Source organism: Girardinichthys multiradiatus, chromosome 3, assembly GCF_021462225.1.
Source record: "Girardinichthys multiradiatus isolate DD_20200921_A chromosome 3, DD_fGirMul_XY1, whole genome shotgun sequence".
Taxonomy (NCBI): Eukaryota; Metazoa; Chordata; class Actinopteri; order Cyprinodontiformes; family Goodeidae; genus Girardinichthys; species Girardinichthys multiradiatus.
This window is the reverse complement of record NC_061796.1, coordinates 4,181,059-4,201,176: the sequence shown is the minus strand read 5'-3', so window position 1 is coordinate 4,201,176 and position 20,118 is coordinate 4,181,059. Positions and strand designations below refer to the sequence as shown.

At 40.0% G+C, this 20,118-nt stretch overlaps 1 protein-coding gene across 2 annotated transcripts; it reads right to left on the bottom strand.

Annotated features, from left to right (window-relative positions):
• Positions 1 to 24: 24 nt before the first annotated feature.
• Positions 25 to 19,627, bottom strand: tax1bp1b (Tax1 (human T-cell leukemia virus type I) binding protein 1b). Of its 2 annotated transcripts, XM_047362011.1 has the most exons (18): positions 19,491 to 19,627; positions 16,525 to 16,718; positions 13,222 to 13,324; positions 11,311 to 11,501; positions 11,000 to 11,158; positions 9,996 to 10,144; positions 9,809 to 9,899; positions 6,420 to 6,605; positions 6,013 to 6,264; positions 5,257 to 5,427; positions 5,018 to 5,090; positions 4,748 to 4,866; positions 4,511 to 4,636; positions 3,911 to 3,997; positions 3,267 to 3,465; positions 3,038 to 3,183; positions 1,255 to 1,340; positions 25 to 1,003 (listed from the first exon to the last, which is right to left on the bottom strand). In XM_047362011.1, exons 2-18 carry the CDS (start codon positions 16,699 to 16,701, stop codon positions 805 to 807), a joined length of 2,514 nt encoding a protein of 837 aa, XP_047217967.1. In that variant the 5' UTR covers positions 16,702 to 16,718; positions 19,491 to 19,627; the 3' UTR covers positions 25 to 804. The 2 variants fall into 2 exon arrangements, with proteins under 2 accessions (XP_047217967.1, XP_047217968.1); XM_047362012.1 differs by lacking the exon at positions 3,911 to 3,997.
• Between the last annotated feature and the right edge of the window lie 491 nt (positions 19,628 to 20,118).

Genomic DNA, 20,118 nt, shown 5'->3' with positions numbered 1-20,118 from the left:
CCTCATTAATAATCAGACACAACGCAATTTCAAAGTAACTTTATTAGTTTATTTAGATACATAAAACCCACTAAACTAATGAAACATTTTAATGAATGAAATAACTTAATAGCTTAAAAGAGAGAAAAAAGGAAATTGAACTGCTGAGCATGCACTAATTAGCTGTTGATATGAAAATCTGAGACAATCAGAATGAAAACCTAAAGGAAAGCTAGCAAAATAAAATCTAAATATTACACAAAGTATTAAGGCAGTCATAATACTACCTTTAATTCTTCTAAAATAGATGATCTGATGATATACTGTATATTCTTGTACGGGTATAGTTACTGAAGATTTCTCCCTGACTGCATATAACTGCTTTCCATGACGGCTGATAAGTGGGGTCGGGGGAGCATGTGTAAAATCTAAGTTTGGTAAACACGTCTCTTTTTCCCTGACTTGTTACATCCTGCAGAGTTACTGATCTGTGAGAACCAAGTCGGTCTGAAATCAATAATAAGAATTAGAGGGTAAAACAGTCTTCTCTTTCCAAATCCTAAAAGAAAGGACACATTTAAACTATAAACAAAAATATTAATTCGCAACTGATTTAAAACCCCTTTGATACATGCTAAATAATAATAATGATGTCATTTTTTAAACGTAACCTCGGAGAGCATCTCAAAGTAAAAGAAAGCAAAAGTTAGAGTAGCTCTACAGAGAGAAACCGCACACCACTACATGCAGAAGAGAGTTTAAAGTGATTCTTTTTCAGTGGATGGTAGAAGGCCTGCAGATTTGGTTTGCTGATTGTCAGTTCCTTCAGTCAAAGTTGAGCGGGCGGCCGTCAAAGTGAGTGAGCACGTGGTTCTCGTACACCTTCTGCTCGCAATCCAGAGGGAACTGCTCGCTGCACATGGGGCAGGTCTTCCAGTGGCTCTCGACGTGTTCCTCGAACTTGCCCTGGTCGTAGTTGGGGGGGAAGATGACTTCGCAGAGCGGACATCGTTTCATGTCCATGCTGTACGCACAGGGGGAAGAAGCAGAGAGGAAGAGAGCGCTTGTGTTAATACAGGTCGAGCCACGATCGGAACACACCAGGAGAGCAGGCTAATGAAGAACGTCTGTCTGATGCAGTGTGGGTGGTCTGCTCGTCAACAATACTAACGCAAAGGGGAGGTGGGTGTGTTGCTGATTACTTTACAGAAGCTGAGTTGGGCACGGCGAACCTGGACGGCATTACTGGAAGTTCGGCAAGAGAGGGTTTGTTACCTGGAGTCAAAGCAGAAAGGGGTTTGTCCATCGTTCACAAACGGGCTGCGTGTTTCTGTTCCTAGCGGCTGTTCATCGGTGTTAACCTTGAAGGGAAAAACCCCAAATAAGAGAGAAAAAACAATTAACAGCACTAAAATCAAAAGCCAGCAAAAATAACTCCTGGATACCACAGTCATTTCAAAAGAGCCGATACCTGTTAAAGCTGTTGACGTTGTGTCAAATTGCAGCCACAAACCTTTAATTTATTTTGCTTAGATGTTCTATGAGAGACCAACACAGAGTAGTTCATATTTGTGAAGTGAAATGAAAAGGACACATGCTTCTCAGGCTAGTCTAGTCTAGTCAGTAGAACCACCTTTCCCTGTGATCAAAGCTGCAAGTCCTTTAGGCAACGTCTCTACCGGATCTGAACATCTAGAGCAGGGCTGCTCCACGTATAGAAAACATGCGATAATGTTAATGAATATCATGGTGATGATATGACCTGCTTTAAACAGTGTTTAAACAGTATAATAAATATTTTGCTTTGCTTTGAGTTCATGGCAAACATAGACTCCACATGGTCTATACAGCCGCTTGAAAGAAATCTAATAGTTTTCATTTTTTCTCAACAACAAGGCATTACAGAAACAGTTGCTTCAGGCTGATGTTTGCTGTTTTGGCTGTGAGACGACCTCTTTTTGACCTGACCACTTTACCACCTGTTTTACACTCTAAAACATTTTTATGCTTCATTAAGCAACAAGTGTCCCCAAATATTTTACAGGCATAAACAGCCTGAATGCATGATGCTTAACTAATAAGCTAATATTTATTGCAGTCCAAGAAGTTCCTTTCGGAAGGCATGTTGTGTACGTTAATATTGCGACGACGGTAAATTTGTGCCGCGCTAATCTAGAGGCTGAATTTTTGTGGACTTTTTTTTTTGCAAAATGGCTAAAACACAGTCAGAGAATCGGCTCCACCTAGAGACCATCTGTACACATTTCTCAAGGTTTGCCTGACATTTTCGATCTAACATGAATGTTCTTTGATTCCAACCATTCTGTTGTCCTGCTGATAAGGATGCTCGCTCTTCGTTTTCTTTTGAATTTACGTGTGTACTACGTGTGTATTCTTTGAGCCAGTGTCTCAGTAAAATTTCATTACGGTGACATAATGACAATAAAAACTCTTGAATCTTGATAAGTAAACCTTTGCAGCCTCTAACAGGTTTTCTTCCAGGATTGTTCTGAATTTAGCTTCATTCATCTTCCCATCAACTCTGACCAACTTCTCTGCCCTGCAGACCATCCCCACAGCATGATGTTATCACCTAGATGTTTCACCATGAGGATAGTGTGGTCACTGTGATGTGCAGTTTTTTGCATGTAGCCCAAAATGTTCTGTTTTGGTCTCATCTGACCAGAGCACCTTCCTCCATGGATTTGCTGTGTCCCCTACGTGACTTGTGCCAAACTGCAAACCGTATATCGAACGGCTTTCTTTCAACACAGAGCAAATATGTATCGTTCTTCAAAGTAAGGAATTATTTTCTTTTGGTTTATTACATAAAATCTGACTCAAACGCATTGAAGTATGTGGCTGCAATGTGACAAAATATAGAAAAGGTTGCGAGGTATTGCACTGTATAGTAGATGTCTACTGGGATGTGATATTAATGAGGTTATCCATCTAAAGTCCCACTCAGAGGGTATTTTTTTTCCCATACTGCACCTCTGCTTTGCATGTAAAACCCGACAGAGCCATACTGCATGGCTAAACGAGAAGAGGAGCTTACATTGTTGTTTTCCTCTGCCTCCTCGTGTCCCTCTGGCCGGCTGAGATTACGGGAGGGTTGGATGCAGACCACATTGCTGTCCCAGGAGGGTGGGCCCACGGGGGGCAGCTTGAGAGGCTGGTCATCTGAGAACTCCTCTGTCTCATCTGTAGAGATATAATTCAGCCACTGTCAAAAACAAAATCCCACATTTCTTTCAATTATTTCTTTTTTTTAAAGAATTATTAACCTTTTGAGTCTGAGATGGAATAAGGGTTCCCAAAGTGTAGCTTGCTTGGGCTCTGGGAGAGCAGCAGGCGGGTAGGGGTATCCTGGGCGTAAGGGACAGGGTACTGAAGAATTAAAGGCACACTGGTCTGGAGGTTTTCCAAACTGGTTTTTTCACTGGCACCTTGATTGCCCTTCTTACTGCTACTCTTCTGGAGCTCCTGGGGAACACAAAAGCAGAATTCAAACTATTTTGCACGAAAAATACAGAAACGTGTCTTTCTTTTTTCTACCCAGAAGCCGCCGAGCCGTTTCAGATATGTTAGATGCTTTTGCTCACACAAGTTAGCAGCTTAATTAAAAAGAAAGTCAATTTTAAATGAATAGAACCATTTTGTATTTAATGACGTCAATTTAATTTACAGTCTAAACCTCAAACACGGTGATTCCAACCCTTTGAAATGTACCAGCATTAACTTGAAGCATCACATTAGGACCTAACTATGGAGCAAAGCAATGAAGCAGATATTTAAGTTGCATCTACAATTAGTGGCATTTTAAACCCAGACTAACTGGCAGAGAGAAAATGGCAGGGATATTGTATATTTTAAGGAATGTTTGGAGTGGCAGGAGTCTATAAAAGAGAAAATGAAAGCTGTTACGAACCCCCTCCAGTTTTTCCTTCTCCTTCATAACAAGTGCAAACGTGTCCCTCAGCTCCTTCAGCTCTCGACCCTTCCCAGCTATTTGACTCTGAAATTAACAATAGACACAAAAGCAGAGGAATGAAAAGACTATCTTTTCTTACACTTAATGCGCTCCTGACTGAAAAATGTCTTGCTGAAATACAGTCAGGCTTCGGTATGTGACATTAATTGATCACAAACATAAACGGCTTCCTTTAGCCGGGGCCTGATTTACGTTCGATACTCCTCAAAGCAAAACAACCTGTTTGAATTCTCCTGAGACACTGAGCATTTATCCGCCCGGGCCGAGCCAAGCACAGCATTAGCCGTGCAACTAGAAAGGATTCTTCCGAGCCAAGCCTTGCATGTCGCCAGAGGCTGACATAAACAGCAGTTAAAGGCCGTCTAACAGATAGGCCTGCTCATAAAGAACGCTGTCAGAGCAACTGTGTTTAAGGGGTAGAGAGAGCATCAAAGTCTTGAAGCTTGAGCTAGACCAGCCATGCACGGCGGTAAAAACAGATCCAAGTCTGAAGACAGAACTGCTTTGAAGGCACCAGGATGATGGTGGGAGTCTGACCTTATAACGGTCCTCTGCAGCAGCCAGCTGCAACTTTAGATTCTCGTTGGTCTTCAGCTGCTCCTTCAATTTCAGCTCCGTCTTGGTCAGCTCGTCAGCGAACATGCTGCTGCGCTCCTTTTCTTCCTAAAACAGCAAGAGACAGTGATCACCCCGCTTTCATTACACAGCGTCTCCTCTCAGAACTACAGAGGACTATCACATGCTTGTACAGAAAGCAGAAGGGGCATTTCTTACCATCAGCAACTGCTTGCATTTCCTGTATTTATCATTTCTGTCTAACGCCTCTCTGCTGATGCCTTTGAGCTTCTCTTGGATGATGGCCTCCAACATGGGATCAGCAGAACCTGGGCTACCTGCAGAGATTGGAAAGCAACCACACCTATGACCAAAAGATGTAGACCTGCTGATCACTAATTTATCAAACGGATTACTAATTTCATGACAGAAAGGGAAAAATACAATCAAAGGGCACGTATACAACCAGACAGAACTGGATATAAATACCTGGCACTGATGTGTCTGGACTCCCTGATGCAGGGATTGCAGCGGCCTCTTGTGCTGTGCTTTTCTTCACCTCCTATGAAGTTAAACAAAAACAAAACCAAGCATCCTTTCAGACGTCACACACTAGAGTTTATTGTGTGCGTTCTGCAAGAACAACAACGCAGAACATAAAATCTAATGCAAGATCTGCTCTTCCACTCTGACAGATAGAGAATGCTGGCTGGTCGCCTGGTACCTACCCCCTGCTGTTCAGACAGTTTGAGCACTTGTTTTTGCAGTCGCTGGCACTCCTTGTACTTCTCCTTGTAGTGTTCTGCAGCCATGAGCAGCCGCAGCTTCAGGTCCTCCACCTCTCTCTGCAGCTCTGCTACAACAGCTGCGTCTGTGCTAGCCTCTTCCTCTGACTTGGCCTGTTTTTAACAAAAGCAGAACAGACACAGCAATGATGGGCGAGAAGAATAAGAGTACTATAAAACAGATCTGTATGAAAACAATGTTTAGCTAAAAATCATACCTAGCGGGGTTTTTTCCTGCTATAAAATTAATTCTGGACTAGTGATAAAGAGACTTTGGAGGCGACTGCAGCTAGGCGTGTAACGATACGCAGGTTTTGAATCGTGATTATTGTGAGAAAAGTGAAAAAAGTTGTTAGAAGTTGTTAAAATATGCAAAAGTATTATTTTAAGTGTAAATCGGTGTTTTTATGAGTGAAAAAAAAAACAAAAGACACGGTTAGCAGTTTTGAGAATGTGGTTTGATTTTACAGCACAGATTCTTTATGCTGAAGGCTCTTATTTTGGAGAAGATTGGGGCCATTCGCTTTAAATATATAAATTGTGTTAATCTTGTAAATGAATCTTTTTCAGTTGGATGCAAAACTATTAACTCTATCAAAGAACCTGCAACACATTGTTTTCCTCTGTTATGCTTTACAGTCTAAACTGGCATCAAATACATGACTAAAACCTTTTGACGTAAATAAAGCTCATCCTCACCGCCTCTTTTTTGGCGTCAGCCTTCATCTGCTCCAGCGTAAGCTCCATGCGGACACACTGGGCCTGAGCCTCAACCTTGGCCTGGCGGAGAGCGTCCGCCTCCAGCTTCATGTGGTACAGTTCAGACATGGTGCGGTCTCGCGCGTTTGAGGCATCCCTCAGCTCGCCGGCCAGCAAGGAGGATTGCTGCTGGTTGGCCTGGAGCTGCTCCTCTTTCTGCCGGAGCTGCTCCTTCAGGGCTTTCATGTCACCCTGTTAGAACCAGATGATGTTATCACAAAACGAGACATTACACCTAAACACAAGTCTTAAAATCACTACATATGAGGTAAAAGTTAAAAGCAATGTGTCATCTTCTACTGTTGATGCTATTTTCAAACCCCCCAGAAAAGTAAAGTAATTCATACCAGAGGGGAAACTTTGGCCAGAACATCTTTGTACTGTTTCTCCTTCTCTGTGAGGCAGACCTGCAGGCGTCCCACCTCCTCTTTGAACTGAGCAATGGTGTTCTCCTTGTTTACATCCACTGACTTTAGCATCTGCAGCTCCGCACTCAGCTTAGTGTTTTCCAGTTCCCGGTTTTTCAGGTGAATCTGAAGCATGCATAATAATAAATGTGAAGAAATGAACGTTTCTAGAACTGTTCAACCTTTTGCTACAAGAGAGTTTTGAAATAAAACTGACACAAAGTTTTTATAAATTTAACATTTTGTTTTTTCTAAAAGGACATTTGAGAAGAAAACTTATGACTAATTGAGTTTTATTAACTGTCTGTTCTGTAAAGTATCAAACAACACGAAGCCTAAATAGGCTTCTGATTTGGCAGTGTGGTAAAGAGTTATTTCACTCATTTTATGAGATTTGGATAAACTTGGATCAGCTCAGATTTAAAATATACAGGTGCATCTCAGTATATCAGAACATCATCAACAGTTGTAGCCCATATTAAAGCCAAAGTTCTGGCTACATCTGTGTGTGGGGGCTCCTGAAGCACCAATTTCACCTGAAATCCACGCGCTTTGAGTCGATTCCAAACTCATAAACAGGTTTAGCTTCACAATCCTCTCAACGTGTGGTTATCGCAGCTGCTTGTGCACCTTTTTCTACCAGACCTTTTCCTTCCACTAAACTTTCTATGAATATGCTTGCATAAAGGGCTCTAAATGGCAAGTTTCTGTCTCAATTACTATTTGTGCTTCACCTTCCCTGTGGGAAGGTGAAGCACAAATAGTTGGCAGTGAGTATCTGCCCTCCAGCTGCTGTCATGTCACAGCAGTCTTTCCATTCACCATATAGGCCATAACATAACATAAAATATATATATATATATATATATATATATACACACACACACACACACACACACACACACACACACTACAGGCCAAAAGTTTGGACACACCTTCTCATTCAAAGAGTTTTCTTTATTTTCATGACTATGAATATTGTAGCTTCACAATGAAGGCATCAAACTATGAATTAACACATGTGGAATTATATACTGAACAAAAAAGTGTGAAACAACTGAAAATATGTCATATTCTAGGTTCTTCAAAGTAGCCACCTTTTGCTTTGATTACTGCTCCACACACTCTTGGCATTCTGTTGATGAGCTTCAAGAGGTAGTCACCTGAAATGGTTTTCCAACAGTCTTGAAGGAGTTCCCAGAGATGCTTAGCACTTGTTGGCCCTTTTGCCTTCACACTGCGGTCCAGCTCAGCCCAAACCATCTTGATTGGGTTCAGGTCCGGTGACTGTGGAGGCCAGGTCATCTAGCACAGCACCACATCACTCTCCTTCTTGGTCAAATAGTCCTTACACAGCCTGGAGGTGTGTTTGGGGTCATTGTCCTGTTGAAAAATAAATGATGGTCCAACTAAATGCAAACCGGATGGAATAGCATGTCGCTGCAAGATGCTGTGGTAGCCATGCTGGTTCAGTATGTCTTCAATTTTGAATAAATCCCCAACAGTGTCACCAGCAAAGCACCCCCACACCATCACACCTCCTCCTCCATGCTTCACGGTGGGAACCAGGCATGTAGAGTCCATCCGTTCACCTCTTCTGCGCCGCACAAAGACACGGTGGTTGGAACCAAAGATCTCAAACCTGGACTCATCAGACCAAAGCAGATTTCCACTGGTCTAATGTCCATTCTTTGTGTTCTTTAGCCCAAACAAGTTTCTTCTGCTTGTTGCCTGTCCTCAGCAGTGGTTTCCTAGCAGCTATTTTACCATGAAGGCCTGATTCACACAGTCTCCTCTTAACAGTTGTTCTAGAGATGGGTCTGCTGCTAGAACTCTGTGTGGCATTGACCTGTTCTCTAATCTGAGCTGCTGTTAACCTGCGATTTCTGAGGCTGGTGACTCTGATGAACTTATCGTCCGCAGCAGAGGTGACTCTTGGTCTTCCTTTCCTGGGGCGGTCCTCATGTGAGCCAGTTTCTTGGTAGCGTTTGATGGTTTTGGCGACTGCACTTGGGGACACTTTCAAAGATTTCCCAATTGTTCGGACTGACTGACCTTCATTTCTTAAAGTAATGATGGCCACTCGTTTTTCTTTACATAGCTGCTTTTTTCTTGCCATAATACAAATTCTAACAGTCTATTCAGTAGGACTATCAGCTGTGTACTGTATACACCTCCTGCACAACACAACTGATGGTCCCAACCCCATTTATAAGGCTTGAAATCCCACTTATTAAACCTGACAGGGCACACCTGTGAAGAAAATAATTTCAGGTGACTACCTCTTGAAACTCATCAACAGAATGCCAATAGTGCAGAGCAGTAATCAAAGCAAAAGGTGGCTACATTGAAGAACCTAGAAAATAAGACATATTTTCAGTTGTTTCACACTTTTTTGTTCAGTATATAATTCCACATGTCTTCATTCATAGTTTTGATGCCTCTAAAAAAAATGTTACTTTGATTATAATGTTGTTTATTGAGATGTAAGTGGGTAACATTTCACCTTGTAAAACTTTTACTGGATCATCCTACACCAAGTTAAGATTCTTTAAAGGTGCAGTTTGTGATCTGGGATGTTTATTTTGTTTGCCTGGCACCTAAACCTGCCCAGTTTAACGACCACAGCTCTAATTGAACTAAAATGGTCCTTTTTTGATATTCATTTATCTGTGTATTCTGTGACTAACTTTACATACAATCAGTGTAAAAAGCATTTTATTCCTTTATTTTGAAAAATACAAATGTTTATATTTTATATAATGGAAATAAGACTCGACACTCAAAGATCTTTTCCATACACTAATTTTTTTCTCCTTTTCAAGACGGCGTTGTAACTCTGCTAACAAATCAAATGTTGCGTGACCTCATTAAAAAGAAACAGAGATTAAGATAAGCTTTTAAAATCGTCCTTTGGCAACATCTCCTGTGTGATGGTGCAAGTTAAATTAGATATGGGGTTTTGGGCTCCATTTCTGTGGCGGCACTGCAGTATGTGGGCCTCCCACTTCCTGTGCAGCGCCCACCACAACACAGGACACACAAACACCCAGACGGGCCAGGAGACAGAATAAGGCATGCCCCGTTTAGACTCAAATGTTCCACGACACAAATGTATTCAAGGCGGAAAAACAGGAAAGAATCAGAAAAAGTTAACGAAGTACACGTCTAAGTTTGGAGTGTCTAAAATAACAGTAAATGGTTCAGATGGTAAATCTGTCAAGTCCTGTAACAAACCGGATGGGTGATACAGACACATCTGGCTGCAGACGTTCATTTTATCTAAATGTTGAGATCGAGGTGCCACTTCAAAAATAATTACACATCACCTTGTAGAGTTCCTTCTCATCTTTCTCATTTTTCAGGTGCGATTCAAGAGCCTCTTTCTCTACAGCGACCTTCTTCAATCGATCTTTAAGACTAGATAAACAAATAAATAAATTAATTAAACAAATAACGACTTTTTTTTATTGTTTATTCATCCCAAAAAATCTACACCAATCTGCAACAAGTCACCTGTCCAGCTCAGTTTCCTTTTGAAGGCCCTTCTGTGTGACTCCAATCAGATCCTCCTCCAGCTGTACAATCCTGGCTGTGGCCTCCTCCAGTCTCCTCTTGACTTCCTCCTTCTCCTCCTGAAGGGCCTGAGAAGAGTGCAGCAGCTCCTGGGAAATAAACGACCAAGTTAAAAAATAGGGGGAGGCTGAAGACTGGAGCTTGCTGATTTAAACGATGACTAATTTAAATCATAACATAAAAACTATGCTGGTTTTTGAGGTACGGAGAATCTACATGGATTAAAATCGGGAATTACAGAACAGTTCCTGTTTGACTCAAAACGTCTGGAATGTGCATGTAAGGCATAAAAATGCTTTTAAAGTCTAAATCATAAAGAAGGTTACAGCTCCACGTAGTTTTGAACTCTGAAGGTGACATAAAAAAAAACAAAAATTATAATTTTTTTTTACAATTTGCTTATGAGAAGAGTTTTGGAATCTTTATTTTCACACCACATAAAAAATTCATATAAAAGTAAAGCCATAAAATTAACAACCGCAAAATCTGTAATCATATTTACATCTCTAAAACCTTTAAAACCAGCAGATTTATGACACACAGCAACACACCAGATTATTACTGACAATGCTCTTAAGACTTAATGTTATGCTATAAAACATGGAATGACAACCTTGATAATGCAGGCATTTCTATTTGTCAGAGTGTGATTTACAATTCAAGCGTGTTGCTGGTTCTAGTTACTCTGCATGTTTGGGCTGCTTCACTAGGGGGTGCTAGCAGACTGTTAGGCCATTTATCAAAAATAAAGGTCAAAGACAAGGAGAACCATTTTATAAATCACCTATTTTAGAATCTGCAGCTCCTTTAAAGGATACTGTAACTCACAGCGCAGACACAAATTAAAACTAGGGGTTTGGTTTCATTAAATAGATGAGAGAATTAATAATTTCCTTCTGTTTACACCACATTCATATGTGCATTGATAAACAGTCTAAACCTACTTGGACCTCTCCTCTCAGCTGGGCGCAGATCTCCTTTTCTTGCTCAAACTCCTTCTGCAAGCCGTCTCTCTCTGCTTCCAGCTGTTCCTTCTCCTGCTGAAGGAAGGCCATGTTTTTGAGGAGTTCATCTTTCTCTCTCTGAGCTTCTTCCACCTTTTGCTGCTCAAACAAGTAAAAGCATTTGTTAAAAAAAATATTAGCCATTAATCTTAGTTAGTTAGTTCTCACTGTTTCACGACGAGAAAAGAGTTTGGGCTGTTTGTATAAGCAGTTTTGGGCGAATGCTGCTGTAAATATAAATGATACTGTACCTCAAGCAGGCCAGCCTTGGTGGTGACTACCAGGATGTCAGAGTTGCATTCATCTTCAACAGTCAGCAGTTCATCCTCTGAAGGGCTGTTTGCACGAAACTGGAAAGGTGTGCTAGCCCCCCGGATCTCCCCTTTGTGGGTCACATAACAGAACTGGTAGAACTCGGCGTCGTCATTGGGTACATAGTAACCTAGGGAAGAATGGTATCCAGTCATTAAAGCAGGATACAAAGGAAGTGATGTTTACCTACAGCCCTTAATCCTGTTGAGTTTGTAGTTTGACAGTAAAAGCAAGCGCCAATGTTCCGTATTTAGCTGTTTGAAAAACAAACCACACGTGTGGAGTTGTTACTTTAAATCTAAACAACAGATGACTTCGTGTCTGTTGTGGAAGGGTGATTTTTACAATAAGAAACACCTCAACTCAACCTCAGGATGTACAGATGTGGACAAATTTGTTTTGACACCCCTGGTAAATATATGTAAAAAGCCCTCAAATAAATTCAGCTTTAAATCTCACACAAAAAAGACAAAAACCCAACCTGTGATTTGAGTCCAATGAGGGAAATAACAAGGTACCCAGAATCATTGGAATAGGAACCAGCCCACAGCATCATAGATTCTCCACCATACCCAACAGTAGACATGAGGTGCTTTTCATCCTTTATTTCATTTGCAGCGTTTCTTGCAGAAGAGCTCAATCTAAGCCTCTTTCACAAATCATTTTCATTATAAACCCACAAAGATAAGCCACCTCTGAACTCCCTCTGACTATTCAGAAGTCAGCAGTGGATCAGCAATATCCCACACAGCTGAGACCGTACAAAAAAATATAGACCAGGCGGTGTGGTGCGGCTGCGCCATCAACGTCACCACCTCAAATAACATCTGAGGAAGCCTCCTCATACCGTTCTCTTCTAAACAATAATAGTGGACGAACTTTGTGGCGTGATGCTGTTGTTAGCTGAGCAAATGCTTCAAACATTTACATGTCACCTTGCTAATCTTCTCATTGGAAAGGACTTGTTTACACTTGTAAACCCTTTGGGAGGCTGGCTTCTACACCCTCACCGCATCGGTCCTTTGACAACATGCATGGAGACAGCAAAATGAGCTTAACCCCGCCTTTAAGTTTTTTTAAAAGGGCTGTCGGGCCTATCAGTTCAAAGCACATGGTTCTGGTCCAAAATCCCAGTAACGTTTATCAAACTCTTTGTTTTTCTGTTTGTGTTGGTAGAACAGGGATTTATTGATAACAAGTTAGAGGTTCCTAGAGACCCTGATCAACTTATAGGGGTGGGTAGTAACTAGTCACATTTACTTGAGTAACCGTTTTACAAAAGTTACTCCTATGAGTAGTTTTCCTACACCATACTTTTTACCTCAACTTGGGTAAGAATACTTTGAAGTACAATTTCTGGCTACTCTACCCACCTTGTGTCCGTGTCTGGTGAGACAAGCTTCATTTTATTTTCTGCCTGCTGTGCCATTTGGAGGTCGAATGAACATACAGTAATCAGTAGATTGTCACTGGAAGTAATTTGCATTGTTGTAACATGTATACATTATGTATTATAAGTACTGGTTTCAAAGGTTTTATATTGTGGAAAACTGAGATTTTGGAATGTATGTTTTTTCTTCTGCCCAAATGTGTTATTTTGTAATGATGTAATTTATTTTCACTCATTGTTTTTATTTTATTATTTTAAGTACTGTAACCTGCACATCATTGAAAATCAAAATCAAACCACTTTACCAGGGGTGTAAATACATGTTTCTACATCTGTTGACGTGTTCATATTTAGTCCAATGGATTCTTCAGTCCTGAACTTCGACAACCCTCTGAACGACCGTCTCGTGTACACACGTTAAAATGTTTCAAAGTTACAGAAAACTAAAGCATGATCTTACCCTGAAAGACCACGGTTCTGTTGACTGCTGTGCCTTCCACGTAGTTCTCAGGGAGAGGCGACCACAAGAATGTGTAATAATCCCTCGCTGTGCTCCAACCAACCTGTGACACATCGAGGGGAATCCGTTTCAGCAGACGCTCTGACCACATCAGTGCGTTATAATAACAATGGAGAACCAACAGGAAGATTTTTTTTTTACGTGAATCTACAGGCACCGCCAAATTATCTCAAGCTGGTATATTGAAATAATGATGGGTTTTTTTTAAATCTACATTGCCATGGCAGCTAGGAACAAGTCTACAATGCTATTAGCCCTCAGAGAGGAAAGATTGCCATCCTGCAACCAGCTCCACGTTCCCGGAGCTCATCATGAAAACGCCCCAACTGTGGAGCTGCAGCAGCAATTCACTTTAAGAGGAAGAGAAAAATAGGTGAAAATTTTATACATTGGAAACTTGAAAATGAAAACCAAAATGTAATTATATGTATTTTATGTGTTGTTAACTAATGTCTGCTCTGGGGTGGGGGTGGGGGGGCGCAGAAAACACATCCATTAGTTCAGACTGGTGCCATAAAACTGTCAAAGCGAATCAACGCCGCATTGAGAGGGCTGCTTTTAGGCGTGCACACATGCATCCGCAACAAATCCAGCAGAACCGGACAGTGACATTGGCACTTTGTTAAGAAAACGTGACATGACGGTCAAACCTCTGTCCGCTTTTCTTTTTGTAATTCATGAAAGCTGACGTAGCAACAGATTTTGGTGCAGCTTTCTTTTTCTGTGTGTCCAGTTTGTTTTATCAGCTGTGTCCAAACAGCCTGCAGCTACAGTGCTGTGAGTGTTCCTGGGAGCCACTGATAGAAGGGCTCTGGACTTCCCCCAAAAAAATAAAACCACTCTAGTTGTTACCCGTGTGGTTCCAGCCTCCAGCAGTTAAGAACAGGAAGCAATTAAAACATGTGCCTTGTTAGGGAATGTCATTACTGAGGGGCTAGCTCTTACCGGTCCACTCATTAGAGCTGCAGAGGTGGTGTTTGGGGAAATCAGAGAGGAACTTAAGGCTTTCTGGTGTGAGTATAAATAAGAAAGAACAGAGACACAATGTAGAGCTACCTTAAATATCGTTGAGATTAGTGACTGGGGGTAAAACACAGCAAGCTTACCAACATAACACCAGCTTTAGATTACACTAGATGACTTTCTGCTGGCACTCAACACGGGAAAGTGAACAGAAATGTGTAGGAATAATGCAGCAGGAGGTGATGTATTGCCAGTGTGCCAGTAAGGCTGTATATGATCAGGAGTGAGCTGTTAATGAATCACACTGTGCTTAGAGACGGTTTAATCATAAAGCTGGGCTTGTTTTCTCTGACACCTTTCCTGAACAACAATCCTTTATGAACCACAGCACCACTTGCATGTTGCAGTGTGGTAGATTTTCAAAAAACCAGGAGTCAAAGTTTGTTTGGTCTGTAGGCGAACAAGAGCTGGTCAGTCATTTACTCACCATGAATAACAAAATAATACAGCAGGTAAAGATTTTTAAATGGATTTAAACAGTATTCCCTGCTAAAATACTAGAAGGTACATTGAACAGGAATATTATTATAACCCAGTATAACGAAAAGAAACAAGCTAAAAAACCGTAAATGTCATCAAAAAGTGATTTAGATGACAGCATAGACAGAGGCAAACACAAAACAGTGACAACTCCTTCAACAAGCAAAAAAGTGACCAACTTTGTCTGCATTTTTAACACAAAAAAAACAAAAAAACAAATTGCTGCACATCACACTCCCTGTCTCTCCTCAAATGCAAATGAGAAAGGCCGTCACAAAATGATTCATCCGTCAAGAGTCACAGAAAGACTGGAATGATTTATAATCCTGTGCTCAGCATTTGGAACCAGCTACCTTGAAGTTATTCACAAACTGAGGATTAATGCTGAACTGAATACAAAAGCCTGATGGGAAAAAATGCTGTTTGTCAGCAAGAACCAATACATTTTGTCACAATAGTTACCACCATCATTCTCACTACTTTTAACTAATGTGCATCTCTAAGTATTCAATGTAGGTAAGTGCACAAAATAAGATTATTTCACATTTTCCACCTTTGGGAAATGTGCAAAGGATTCACATCTGACCTGACAATTCAAGTGGTTGCAGCACCAAACTGGCATGCATATGTAAAGTGAAACAGTTCAGTTTCAACTCTTTTCTACATCAGTTAATTAAATGCCAGCCTGAGATGTGCAGGAACACACTGATGCTGCCCTGAGGTAGGTCAGTAAAATGGAACACCTTAAGGCGGAAAGCTCGTAAGATCTCAAAGCTGTGTTCAAATACAGTTTATGGACTTACACATGAAACATGTTGAAGTTAGGTGTGACGTCATTCCATGACATATTAAAAAAAACAAAACTGTTTGGTTTATTGAGCTCCTTTCACAGACAAACACATCAAACAAGAAGATAAGTCCAGCAGGAAGCCAACCAAACAGAGAGCAGTTAGTTGGGGCTTTTTGGCTTGTTGTCAACTTGTCTAAACTTTCATCTCATCCCTGGTAGATAAAGAGCAAGTTAGTTAAGAAGACAAACACTAAACTTCAGACAAAACTAAAATAAATTACTGCCACTGTACCAGCTTTAATGTGCTCCTGTAATGAGACCCATGTGGGACACTTAAGCTTCCCTCACTCTGACCAAGCTCATCTTTCAAGTAAATGTGGATGGCTACACTCGCAATATCTTTTTTTTTTTCTCAGTCCTAAAATAGTATTTTGTTTCTGTATTTTATGGAAATCACAAATTCTTCTCTTTCAGCAGTGTCAAACTTTAAGTCATACTCTAAAGGCCAATACATACTCTACAAGAACAGACATTTATTCTCTCTCCCGGAGCTACAAGAACAAAATGATGTAATTCTTGCAGCCCTGGTTTAGGAGTTTTTGCAGCTTGTTCTTGATACATGTAGAACCTTTTTCTTGCAGTGTCACAGAAATATGAAGTAGGTTTGTTCCTGTGGGAGAGATCTATGAAGACTTCCAGGGAGTTCTGCACTTTAGCTCTTGTCAAGTATGAAATGTTTGCCAGCAAACCTTTGTTCTCGTAGCCTTCAGCAAAAGAACAAATTTACCCGCCCATTGTGGACTCAGATTGGCCTTAAGATGTGATTAAGATACTCGAGATGTCAGACAGTTCAAGGTTCACAATACACTTCAGTAAAGAAAATCTAAGAATCCATTACATATTATATTCAGTTTGAAGGCTTTCATAAAACAATGAAGATGTTCCATCACCTTAAATATGCCAACCCAGTCCTTTGGATGTGGTTTGATGAACTGTGTCAGGGTGTATTGACACTCGAGCGCAGCGTGGGGCAGGTAACTCTTCCCCACATTCTGGAAGATGACGTGGGCAAAGTTTGATGTGTCCATGTTTCTGCTCAGTAAGGTCCCGTCCAGCAACAAAGCCATAAATCATTCAGCAGTGGCTACACAGGATGGGACAAAACAGAAAAAAATTAAAGAATTAAGCAGAGCAACTTCCCCAGTGTTAGTGTTTACTACAACCATGGAGCAGTAAAAAGGCAAACTAGGACAGAATAAAACTGAATGCAAATATGAGGCGCTGGTGGTTTAAAGTAGTTGCCGGTGAACTGTAATGCGCCAAATCAAACCAAGAAAGTGATTACAATTATTGTCATTAGAAAACGTTTTACCTTTGTGGGCAAGGTGGTTAGCCATTTTCACTCTGAACCAACCTTTGCAACATTAAGATCACGATAATCAGCATAGATCTGTTGACAGGCTGAACGCTGCTGATCATTGGTATCAGCTTTATGAGATAAATCCAGTCAAACAGGAGTTAAAAAATAACTACTAGTAGTAATACATTCAGTTTTTATGTCAATTAAATGTTTTTTTTTAACACTGGATATAAAAAGCAGTAATATCCATTACCATTTTACTACAGGATTGTAAAGTGCCTTCTATTTTGATAAGACGGGATGTGAAAACTCCCCAAGAGTCCCAACATATTGTAATAACTGAAATGTCACCCCTTTCTGATGTAAAAATTTTAAAGGATCAATCCAAAAACAAAAACAAGCTAGGAAAGAAGTGGTCCTATTTTGATGGTACGCAAACCTCAATTCAAGCCAATGGGACAGAATTCAACCCCTAAATGTAATTTAGTTTCGTTTTCCAGGTATGAAACCATGGTTTGGATTGGGCAATATGTATGTAATAACGTGTATTTAGTGAAGGGTGTATGCAGTTCAGGAACACATTCCATTTTTGTTCTGTCATTGCGGTGTGTATCCGCCTTAAAAACCCCAGCGAGACAAGTTAAGTTTAGATGTGTGCAATAAATTAACATTTTGCTAAATAACTGGATGATCTGCCCACTTCTTTTGTATCTGCACGTTTCTGGATTAACTAAATTTAGTAACGGAGAATTAAGTAATCACTTATTTTTAAATAAATGTTAATTTATTTGGTAAGATACTTGAAACCAGTACTGCATGATTTCAGAAACGATATTGAAATAGATAATATTAGACCCTTTCACCTCCATGGGTTTTAGCATCTGAGCAACCAAGGAAATACAAACGGTGTGGGCATTAAGTGAAGTTAGGAGTCCTTTCAACAGGCCAAATATGTTGCAGACAAGCAGAACATGAAACTATGACACTTGAAATATTATATCCTACCAAATATTGAAACAAAGCAGTCCATTGCAATTGGGATATTGCACACACCAATACTGCAAGGACAAATGAAGTTTGACATAATGTCCAGCTGTACTTAAAACAGATTTAGCTATAAAGTAAAGTAAAAAAAAAAAAAAAAACATATACACACTTTTCCAGTGATCACTGGTACACCCCTGGTGATTTGTTGTTGTTTTTTTTAACAGGCATCTATTTTAGCACTATTTGACTGAATTTGAACAACAATCTAGTTTTCTTTAATCAGCACAACAGGTACAATGGCATATAATCTAGAAAAGTTTAGTCCTGGTATGTAAAAACAAAGATGAATAAATTGTAAATTTTGTGCATTTTAAGTCCTTATTTAATTTTATCAATTAATTTCACTAAATGCTGTTATGTTAAACAGTTCATTTTATTCCAGTTTACTTTGCATTGTAAAAACAGCTGTTATGTATATCTAGACTAGGCCTAAAAACAGTTTTACATGAGGTATTCTGGGCATTAACACATTATAGGCAATTAAGCCACCCAACTTTCCTTATAAAAACTACAACAAATATGGCAGTTGTGTTTTTTAATCTGTTTGCAGAAGGGGTTTTGCACTCTTTGTAATGGTTTTCTTACTATTTGTGCTAATTCTGAATCTGTCTTGTTGTGGTCCTGCTTATTTCTGATCATTCTTTATATCCGTGAGGTACTATTCTTACACACATTTCATCAGTTTAATATATAAACAGAAGGGTCAGCAGTCAGGAGGTCAAGGACCCAAGGCCTTGGTGCGTGAAAAAACCCAACGATGAGTCAGCAAATGTATTTAGACTCATTTAAGTGTAGTTAATACATGTTATGTATTTGGTTGTACACGCTATAATCGGAGTAACAATGTGCCATTGTATCACAAACTGAATCAATTAATAACACTTCTAAACCTCCATTGTATTTGTTTAATTAAACTCCACCATAAAAACAATACGACACGATTAACGATATGGAAAGTTCTACATCAGTGGGAGTTTCCATTTGGCCCTCAGTATTTTACATCGACGTAGTTTGGCCTGGGACGGAGAATTGTCGAACACGGAGCAAAAATATAATTTCTAGTCTTAAGGGAAAAAACAAATATTAGTGAAAAACATGAATGAAATTGCCAGTAAGTGATCAAGTTTCGGACGATGCCTACAGAAAACGGTTGTCATATCTGGCTAGATTAGCAACGCAGCTAGCTAGCTAGCAGCCAGCTGGTCTTCGCGACATGATTTACGAAACACATTAAACATTAATCAAAAGACACATCACCTTTAACTTATCGGCAAAACATTAACCTAACGTGTTAAAATACGCCGTGTTGTGTTACATAACGACCATGACAAATAAAAAGCTGATACTTCAACAGAAAAAGAGCACAGCTATCAACTGAGGACAAGGTTACAGCTAATGTAAACAGTTAGCAACTTTTTGGCCCAAGCTACTTTCTGAAGGCACTTCGAAAAGCTACCAAAGTCAACAGCCGCATTCTTATTGTTATTATAAAATACACATTGAACATACCTTGTGGACATGTTAAACATCAGCTAACATCCAAATGTATAATAGGAACGCAGTTGACGCAGTTCAGGGCTTTCCCGTGTCCTTTTCCTGGAATAATAATAACATTACGTCATTTCCGCAAAGAGTCTGAGATAAAATGTATCACACATCCGATCTACTTGGTATTCAACTGTCCTCTTACATTTACGTTGTCACTCTTATTTATTTTTTACATTTTAGGTTGTCATGTTTTTCTCTGGTTATGACTTTTGTGGCTATATCTCAGCCGGTTTTAAAGAAACCCTGCTTGTTAGGAGTTTGAAACAATCAACTTTAAAAGGGGCAATATCCCAAATCTAGCAAGGCAAGGTTATTTGCACAGCACTAGTCAAAGGTTATTCAAAGTCCCTTTTATTACACCCTACTTTGTGTTGGTCTGTCACATACAATTCCAATAAAATACGCTGAAGTTTATGGTTGTGCTGAGACAAAATGTGAAAAGGTTCAAGGGGGTGAATACTTTTGCAAGACACTTTTAGTTTATTTTTAGGCGTTTGCTTTATTTATTTATATTTATTTATTTATATTTATTCAGCAAAACGATGCTGATCTCAGAAAAACACTTTATTCCCATCACCTGTAGGAAAGA